Source organism: Macrotis lagotis, chromosome 5, assembly GCF_037893015.1.
Source record: "Macrotis lagotis isolate mMagLag1 chromosome 5, bilby.v1.9.chrom.fasta, whole genome shotgun sequence".
In the NCBI taxonomy this organism is placed as follows: domain Eukaryota; kingdom Metazoa; phylum Chordata; class Mammalia; order Peramelemorphia; family Peramelidae; genus Macrotis; species Macrotis lagotis.
The window spans coordinates 263589916-263600096 of record NC_133662.1 but is presented as its reverse complement, the minus strand read 5'-3'; the positions used below and the strand labels follow the sequence as shown (position 1 = coordinate 263600096).

The 10181-nt window shown below is 44.4% G+C and overlaps 1 protein-coding gene and 1 pseudogene across 1 annotated transcript; one reads left to right on the top strand and one right to left on the bottom strand.

The window, feature by feature from the left end:
* Positions 1-3190: 3190 nt before the first annotated feature.
* On the bottom strand, positions 3191-5271 carry LOC141490204 (sialidase-2-like). Its single transcript, XM_074190439.1, has 2 exons — positions 5131-5271; positions 3191-4087 (listed from the first exon to the last, which is right to left on the bottom strand). The coding sequence occupies exons 1-2, from the start codon at positions 5269-5271 to the stop codon at positions 3191-3193; spliced, it is 1038 nt and encodes a 345-aa protein (XP_074046540.1).
* A 1157-nt stretch (positions 5272-6428) lies between these two features.
* Positions 6429-9007, top strand: LOC141489550 (A-kinase anchor protein 17A-like; annotated as a pseudogene).
* The last annotated feature ends 1174 nt before the right edge of the window (positions 9008-10181 follow it).

The window sequence follows — 10181 nt, the reverse complement described above, 5'->3', positions numbered from 1 at the left end:
CTTGGCCTGAGTGCCCCACTGCTATGATTTCATCCTCCCTGACCTCCTGCTGCTCATCACTACCCTGACTTCCCTCCTTTTTCCTCTTCTCTCTCATTGAAACTAATCTGTCCTAAGGTGGATAGATATAAGTTCAATGGAAAGAAAAGCCTCATTTTCTCAGAGTCATTGACCAGATGGATTGATTCTGTGGTGATCAACGATCATTTATGACCAGAAGATCATTAATGACATTAGGACAGATTTAGGGACTAGACATCACCAGGAGGCCAAAGACATCACCATCAGAGGCCTAGTGTAACTTGATTATGACCTGCATCCCTCCCCTCAGGGTCAGGTTTAGTGGACTTTTGCAGGATGACAGTTGCATTTTCAGTGTCACTGGATTCCCCCCCCCCCTTCCCTCTCCTCATCACAATCCTGCATCTTATCCAAGCCAATGGAGCACCTAGAATAGTGGAGATATCACACCAAGCAGGAGAAATAAATAAATGGCAGACAAACAAAGCAAAGGGAAACGATTGCCATCAAATGGATGCCTGGTGTGTTTCTCTATCACACCTCACTGATACTGAATTCTCTTCTTTTTTTTAGGTTTTTGCAAGGCAAATGGAGTTAAGTGGCTTGCCCAAGGCCACACGGCTAAGTAATTATTAAGTGTCTGAGATTGGATTTGAACCCAGGTCCTCCTGACTCCAAGGCTGGTGCTTTATCCACTGCACCACCTAGCTGCCCCTACTGAATTCTCTTCTAATAGAAGCAGTCTGATATATTGGAGAAAACTTTTGAGTTAAAATTAGAGGGACAACAGTTCAAATCCCACTTCTGATATTGACTACCTAGGTAATGATGTAACCTCTTTGGGGTTAATTAACCTTACGTTCTCTGTCTGCTAAATGATAATGACATCACATATCTCAGAAGGTTATTGTGAGACACGAATAGTTGTGAGGCTTTATAAATCTAAAACACTATAGAAAAGGTACCTGTTAGTTTGTAGGGCTGGTCCCCATGCTTCCTAGATGTGGGACTCCAGCAATTGCTGTAGATACAAAGATGAGAGAGAGAGAGAGAGAGAGAGAGAGAGAGAGAGAGAGAGAGAGAGAGAGAGCGCCACAGCCCTCAAGAAGCTTCCATTATAATGGGGGAGGTAAGGGAAGGGTCTAGGAAGGCACATGGATGGCGACAGAAGCAAGGCTAGTATGCTGGGATTAGTGTGGTCAAAGGAAAGAAAATGGGGAGAAGGGCATTCGGTGCAAAAGCAGATGACGTGATATCCATGGGGAGAGAATGAGAAGCGGAGTCAGCTAAGAAAAGTCCTTGAGCTGAGTCTGAGCTCACTCCTTGGCCAACAAGCTGTGGCAGTCATTGTTTTGGCATGGATGGAGAGACTTTTCATACTAGAACTCTTTTCCATTGAGGAAAATCTCTGATTAGCATGAGATATAGTGGGTTGGGGAGTCTGTTTTCACTCCTTCACTAATCAGAAGATATTGGCTCTAGGGCAGTGTGCTAAAGCTGAGGTTATTAACTCCCCCAGGAAAAAGAGTGTGTGGGCTGTGGTGGTCCAGACTGGAGGGTGCTACTCTGACTGGGCAGAGATGCTGCAGCAGGGTAAAAGGCAAGATGTGCCAGACAGATGGAAATCTGTGGGGTTTTTCAACTTTAAAACCCCATTTATCTCTCTGTTTTAGAGATTATTAGTCTAATGAAATAAGAAGTGTACAAATTGGGTTGGTCACAGAGTCTGGGGAAAACATAAAGAAATAGGGACAAAAACATTGCACATTTCATGAGACCCACAGAAGTTCCTTGTGCTTTTACTGACAACCTAGAATGCTAAGGGTCAATGTAGTCAGGGGTCTTTACCACTTGTAGCCTAGACCACCTGCATCAAAGCCTTCCACAATTTCAGAGTAGGAAGAGATCCCAGGGGTCATTTAGTCTGACTTGTATTAGACTGAGTCACCCACTAACGCATTCCCAGCAAGGGGCTACCCAGCTCTACCTAGAGGCCCCCTTCAGATCCTTCCCTTCTAGAGGCAGCCCATTCCATTCATGAACAGTTCTAACTGTTGGGCCCCAGCTTATATCTGCTTCTGTTCCTTGTAGTCACTCTTCCTGGGTTTATCTGTGGGACCATAAGAAGAAATTCAATCTTCTCTCCATGACAAACTGTCCCAAATTAGAAGATTTCTCTCCTGGTCCTTCTTGGTTTCCTTTTCTCCAGGTCTTGATCTCCTCTAGCTCCTCAAGGTGATCCTCATGTGCCAAGGTCTCCAGGCTTTCATCATCCTTTACAGGAGCCAGTCAATGTCATTCCTAAAAATGTGGCCCCCAGCATTGAACAAAACACACCCAATGTCATCTTAGTAGGATGGTTCCTCCTGTCTTCTGCAACCAAGGGAACTTTTTTGCCTACCTTTTCATAGCTTTGGCTTATATTGAACTTGGTGCCCATTAATCCCCCCAGATCATTTTCAGACATGCTGGGGTCTTACCTTATTTCCTCAGTTCTTGGGCCAGATTTTTTTGAGCCCTCCCATTTATCCCTATTATTGGACCAGCTCATTCTCCTATTCTGTTCCAATTATAAAGGGACATCAGGGCCAAAACAAACAAGGTAGACTTTGCTATGGATGATGGTATGGAGATGGGTCCCTCGGCATGAGTATCTGATATTGTTCCAGCACTTTGAATAGGCCATAGAAAACTTTGAAGATGAGGGTTCAAGGCCTGTTTCTAACAAGTTTCTTTTCAGCTTTTAGAAATGGAAGTAGGGGGCGGCTAGGAGGCACAGTGGATAAAGTACTGGCCTTGGAATCAGGAGTACCTGAGTTCAAATACAGCCTCAGACACTTAATAATTACCTAGCCATGTGGCCTTGGGCAAGCCACTTAACCCCATTTGCCTTGCAAAAACATACCAAAAAAAAAAAAAAAGAAATGTAAGTGGGGAATTCTTTGGTAAGTGCCATGACAATGTAAGAAAAAAAAGAAGGTACTGTGTATTGCCATGTGCTTTAATGGAAAAAGCCAAAGATTGACACTGAGGACTTGTGATTCACAGAAAGGATAATGATTCATCTTGGGGTCATCACTCAAAACAGGAAAAGAAGTGAATCTGAGCAGAAGAACCAATTCTGGCATAGAATGAGGGATCAGGAATGCAAAGCTTGCTCAAGGGTGAACTAGAGAAAAAGAATTTGATCATAATTTCCATATTCAAACAAGCAGCCAAGCTGGGGGGACCCATTGGGCTTTGATCCCATGTACTGGAGGTCTGAAAAAGCACAGAGGCCTTTTACTAGGATAGCTGGCTTGGTCCAACCTATTGGATCCAAGGGATCCCTATTAAGATACACACCCAGATCCTTCAACTCTAATGGGTCTGTGGGATGGGAGTAAAGAACCCAGGTGTCTACAGAACCCAAGACATGTTTGGTGGGATTAGGGAAGCCAACCACACTTCCTTGACAGCCAGATGGTGGTTCAACCAATTTCTTGATCTGTTGAGCACCCTGGAAATCTACTCCGTCATTGAGGCTGATTGCCTGGACCCTTGTCCTGAGGGTGCTTCTAGAGTTACAGTATAAGACCCTCTGTCCATGACCATCCACTTCTACCATTTGGGACTCCAAGGTGTTCTCAATGGTTATAAAATTCCCCATCTCCCACGTCTTCCCATGGTCATTACTGAGGAAGCAGAAGACATAGGGAGTGGGCTTCTCAGGCCCAATGAGTCGATAAGCATAGGCTGGGATCACCAGACTCTGAGTGGGGTTGTGTAGCTGTAGACCATGACCTGGGCCACTGGCAAAAGTGGCCCACTCCTTGTGGGCAGACCCAATGACAGAATCAGTGAGGTCTGTGACAGGGCTCCAGGTCTTCCCATTGTCCTTGCTGGTCACACAGCACAGGCGCACCAAATTGGTCCTGGTCTGGATCTGGTGTTGTTCAGAGACCAGGCCCTGGACGGCTATGAACAGAAGAAACAAGGTCCCTGTGACCTCATCATACACAGGGCAGGGTCTCTTGGGGTGGTGGTCTGGCAACTGAGCTCTCCTTACCACCTCCATCTGTTTCCACTGTCAGAAGAGGCAAGAATACAAGAAATCAAAGTATGGCCTTGAACCCATTTCTCTGCCCTCTGGGTTCAGGCAGATAAAGGTCAATTCTTTCACCATATGACACAGAGAGGACAATGTGGAAAGAAACTAGATTAGGAGTCTGGAGAGAGTTGGGTTCAAATCCTGCCTGTGAGTTACTTTTCTCCCTCTTTGAGGGAGAACCTACCTAGGCAGTTAGGGGATGCAGCAGCTAGAGCACTGGACCTAAATGTGTCTCATGCTGTCTGACCTGGGGAAAATCACTTAACCCCTCTCAGTCTCCATTTCTTCATCTTTAAAAGGGAGATCTGAAAAGCACCCACCTCCCAGTGTGGTTGTGAGCACCAAATGAGAGCAGAGGGTGGGAGTTTCATAATCCTTGGAGCATGATGTCAATGGGTGCCTGGCTATTTTATTGTTTTTATTGCTTTTGTCTAATAAATACAAACATATATCAAAATATCTGCAGAATGTAAGCACTGCCTAATGGCCGTCCTTCCCAGATTTAGCCCCAGCCTTCATTTCCCCTGAATCTTCTCCAGGTCTTTATCTTCTATTGCCATGACTCAAGACCCTGGTTCTCCCTTCCCTCCTGAGGCCCTCTGCCTTGTGGAAATGTGACTGAACACCCTCCCTCTCATGTGGAATGGCCAGGATGGGTGAGGGGCATTGTCCTGGGCTTGGACACAGTGTTCCTCTGCAGACCAAGGGCAGCATTGCCAGCCAGATGCCATCTGACCCTCCCCTTTGTCATTTCAGGTCCAAAAACATTGATCTGCTAGACACTATATTGTCTGGACTGTGGAGCTTATATTCTATTAGCAGAGGCAATATATTGTCTTCATATGTAGAATATATTGGGTGACCTAGGGGAATCTTCACCTTCCTCAGCAGTCTCTCTGGTTTCCTGGTATCTACAAGGCTCATCCCAAGCTTATACAGGTTGAGAAATGTCAGTGATCCCCATTTCGATCCTGGGATTCCCTCATTAGCTTCTGGCCTCCAAGTCCTGCCCTCCTTACCTTCACCTGGCCTGTTGAGGCCTTGAATCCCCCTCTGCGCAGGACAATATTCTTGGCCTCCTCGTCAGCTTGGCTGACCCTCTGCTCAGCAAAAGCCAAGAGGGTTTTGTACTTCTCCAGGTAGAGCAGAGCCGGGGTCATGTACACCTGGTCTTCTGTTTGGAACAGCCTCTCTCTCTGTAACTCCAGAGGGGATTTCAAGGGGTCAGAGGGACCAGAGGGATCAGAGAGATTGGGAGGATTTGACGGAGCATTGGCTGAGTTGGACCTGGGAACCAAAAGAGGAGGTGGGTAATAGAAGGCCCTCAGTGGACCCAGGGAGGGGCATGCAGGGGCTGCCTTCTTTTGGTGGACCTTTAAAGACTCCCTCCTCCCAAAATCTGGCTCCAAACTCCCTTTATAGATTGATTTGACTTTCTATTGCCCAAATTGGACTCCTCCTCCTTGGAGTGGGTCTTCTTTTCTCCCTAGCTCCCTCTAAGACCTCCTCAAGCATTCCCGCCTACAAAAGACCCTCCTTGACCCTTACAGAGGCCTGTCTGCACTGCATAGCAAAATGACTTTAAGTTTAATTTATGCTAATTTGACATAATAGAGAACTGGTTTCATGATCAGAAAGACCTAGTTCAAGTTTTGCTTCTGATACATCCTTGCTGTGTGACCCTGAGTAAGTCATTTATCTTGAAGTGCCTCAGACCATTCTCTAAGATAGAAAGTTTTAGAGTAAAGATGGTCTACCTTGGGAGAAGGAGCTCTCTCATCAGGAGGTACTGTATGAATACAATGACAGGACAGATTAAAAAATAGAATCTCTATCTACATTTGCCTTCCTTTTCTCTTCCCTCCCTCCCTTTCTTCCTTCTTCTGTTTTCTTCTTTCCTTTCTTCCTTCTTTCCTTCCTCCCTTCCTTCTTCTCTTCTTTCCTTCTTTTATTCCTTTCTCTTGTATTTACTTATTTGGTACCTCTTTTTCCTCTAATTGAGGGCAGAGACTGTGACTTCTCTGGGCCTCAGTTTACCCATGTAAATTGAGTTGGATTGGAATGGATGGCCTCTCAGTTCCCTTCCAACTCTACACTTGGGATTGATTGGTCTTATGTTGCGGTTGGCTTGTATCCCTGGCTTGGTCCCTGGATCTTAGAAGCTACTTAAATGTCAATCCCAGTCATTAAGGATGTGTTAAATTGTTGCATTTAGTCCATCTGCCATCAGCTCCTTGGGGATATTAAGAGTTTAAGGAATACTTGTTGGTTCAAAGAAAGCCCAAAACCATCTGGGTCCTCCAGGCACTCACAAACCATGACTGAATCCAACAGAGCTCTCTCACTCCTTGTTGGCTTCCTTCCCTTCTGGGATATTCTACAAGCCTTCTTTAGAATTCTCCAGACCCTCCCAGGTGTGACTGTCTCTATAGAGGGCTTGGGGCATCTTGAGAAATCCTCCATGCCTTCCCCATGTCTGCTGGGACCTCTAGCTGCATTTGCCCAAATCTACTGTATCCATCACAAGCCTGAAGCACTAGACTAACCAGGCAACAAAATAACGTGGGAGTCCTGGAGGGCCCAAGACATTGACCTAAGTAAGGACTCCTCTCCCAACCCTCGCCTCTCCAGGGGCTTTCTTTGGTATAGAGCAGACCAAACATCACCTGCCTTTGTAGATGGGCAGCTTCCTCTGTGACCTGTGGCCTTGGAGAGTCAGCTGGGGGCACACACTGAGAGGCTACAAGTCTTTTTGTGGCCACCCATCCAATAAGTGCTGGAGATGGGACTAGAAATGTGGGAATCCTCCTACTTATCAAACTACTACAATGACCAAGTTCTTACTCTGTATTAGGCTCTGTGCTAAGTGCTGAGGCTACAAAGGAAGGCAAAAGCCTAGTTCCTTCCCTCAAGGAGCTTACAATTAAATGGAGTTGCTGACATGCCAAGAGCTGTACAATCCTCAGAGGAGAATGAAGGCAAAGGGGGAGAGGAAGGAAGGAGGGGCTGGGGAACAGAGACTGAGAAAAGATAGTGGGCTCTGAGTTGAATCTCCAAAGAAGCCAGGAGGTAGTAGTGAGGCTTCATGGGGAACAACCAATGCAAAAATCTAGTCTGGAGATGGCCTGACTTGTGTGAGGAACAGCGAGTAGCTCTGTCTTACTTGATGATAGAGTTGAAGAACAGTAAAGGGTAGGGAGGCTGGATCGGCAGAAACGCACAGAATTGTGAAGAAGCTAATGGGAGCCAGACAGGCCTTAATTGTTGGTCTTGAAGACAATAAGGAGCCACAAGAATTAGGGATTTTGTGGGTGATCCGATCTGTGCTCAGTTTTCTTCTCTTCAAAAGGAGATAGGACTAGATGGACTCTGAGATTCCTTCTAACAGTTCTCAACCTGTGACCTGAGACAGGCTCCCTAAAAGATTGAGATGCTGTGCTGTAATTTAAAGTCTGTCTCATGAGGCCTAAAATGTCATCCATGTCCTCTGATGGCATTTCAAGAAATGTTTCTTGACAATTGACATTGGATCTAGAAGGGTCTTCAGAGAGGATGGAGCCCAACCCAGATGAGGAAACTGAAGTTCTCCACTGGAAGGGAGTAGTCCATGGTCACCCAGGAGACAGTGTGAATTTGAACTCAAGTCCTCTGACTCTGAGCCCAGTGATCTCTCCATCATATCTTCTTACCCCTTAGAAGTCTACATTTGGGTCGAACTCCTGGTTTCTAGTGGAGGGTCAGATTCTGCTGAAAAGTAGATTAATTGGACTCGGCTATAGATCTTAGTGATGCCTCAATTTAAAAAATGACAACTTGAAAGGCAGAGACTTCAAGAACTTGGACCACAAAGAGAAGGGCAGAAATGTTAAAAAAAAAAAAAAGAAGCTAAAGAAAGGCAAAAGGAAGAAGAAAGAAAACAAAGAATTAGAGGAGTTGGGAAGAGGAAAGAACTAGAAGAGAAGCTACAAAAGAGAACAAAAATAAAAAGACTATGAAGCTTGTCAAAATCAGAAAAAAGGTACAAGTAGGAGAGCAGAAGAAAGGGCAAGAGGAGAGAACATTATTGTTTCCCTCAATCAGATTCATTGTAGAACTGCTCAGATGACTAGAATATGACCAAAAAGAAGAAAAGAATCCACCTTCAAGGATTGGAAGAGAGAACTTCAGGAAGGTGAACTGAGGAATGGAGGGGGAGAGGAGGGAAAAGGTGAACTCTAGGATTCCAGAGGAAAGAGAAAACTGAGGGAGTGGCTGTTAAACATAGTGTTGAGTGAGAAAATGGATGAGACACAGCAGAACAAGGGAGAAGCAATGGCATCTCATTCTGCTCTGTTATACATTTGTGTCCTCAAGCCTTGTGACTTCTGTCTCCTTGCACTCCCTCATGGGTCAGCCAATTCAGATCTGTTGAAAAGAAAAGTTATCAAATCTGGAGATTCATTTTCATTCCAAATATGTGAATGGAAACTTAAGTGAAGATGGTCAGTGCAAAGATGGAAAGAAATTTGACTCTATTACAAATGAAAGCTATACAGAAAAACAAAACGCTCATTATTCTCTTCTAGTCCTGCCAAAGGGTGATTGAGATCAGACCACGTTCAAAAAAGATTCATCTTTTGAGCAAGATCACTCTAATAGAGAAGCATGTAATGGCAAAAGCCAGTCCAGTAGAGACAGGAGGGCTGAGGAGGGATAGAAAAGGGATCACAGCAAGCACAGAAAGGATGCCAATAAAGAGGATGAAAATCAACCGCAGTGAAGACACTTACAAAGTCATAGTCCTTACCGAGAAAATACAACTCCCAAAGCTCTCAGTACCGGAGGTCCTACAGCCCGAAGGGTAGGCGTTGGATAGAAGTCTGGGGAGGATTGTGCAGTCAACAAGTGAGATTCTAGTCCCTGAGCAAACATTTAAGTACCCAAAGCAGGAAGTAAAGGACAGCCCTTGAAGGATAGTCGGGGACCAGCGAGAACTTCTGAAACTTGACTTTTTAACCACCTTAAGAAAATGGAGTCTCTACTTAGGAAACACAGTTACAGTGGAAATTTATTTCCTTTTTTTTTAAGATTGCATAATTATTTGTGCTATAGTTTCAAGTGTGTTGGTAATTTGTTTTTCATTAGCTTTCCCTTTTGCCTTTAAATATTTTTGATCTGATAGCTTTAATGTCACCAGTGCTTTTTTTTGTTTTTTGTGTTGCAAGATAATGAGGTTAAGTGACTTGCCCAAGGTCACACAGCTAAGCATTAAGTGTGGTACTCTATCCGCTGCATCACTTAGCTACCCTATCCAGTGCTTTTTTAATCAGAAGAAATGCTTAGACTGACAGTTTAAGAATTCCAGACTTAATACATAACTCTATAAAAAAATCTTGACTGGAGCAGTTAGGTGGCAGAGTGGATAGAGCACTGGCCCTGAAGTCAGGAGGACCTGAGTTCAAATTCAGCCTCAGACACTTAGTAATTGCCTAGCTGTGTGACCTTGGGCAAGTCATTTAACCCCAGTGCCTTAAATAAAAAAAAACTTTTAAAAGACTTGTAAAAAATCTTGACTAAAAATTCTTTATCTTTCAATGAAGTCAACATGTATTACAGAAAAAGGGCAGATTTAATTGAATTTGAAATAAGTTGCCAAGTGTTAATTGCTATGAAAAACCATAAAAACTTACAGGGCAGGGGAAAAAAGAACTTGCTAGTTTGATTTGTATTTTGTATTAATGGATTCAAAAACAGGGAGAGTGGTGGAAAGAGGTAGGAGCAAAGTGAACATGACAGAGTAAGCCATATATGAAATGTAGGCAGAATTCTTTTTTTTTAGTTTTTGCAAGGCAATGTATTTTAAGCGGCTTGCCCAAGGCCACACAACTAGGTCAGTATTAAGTGTCTGAGGACATATTTGAACTCAGGTCCTCCTGACTCCAGGGCCAGGGCTCTGCCCACTGCACCCCCTAGCCATCCCCAGAATTTTTTTAAAATTGAAAATGCAAATGCACTCTACTTTTAAACATTTCAGTAATTGGGAGGATGGGACAAGGTGACCTAGCGATGTTTCATTACTTCTGAAACACTG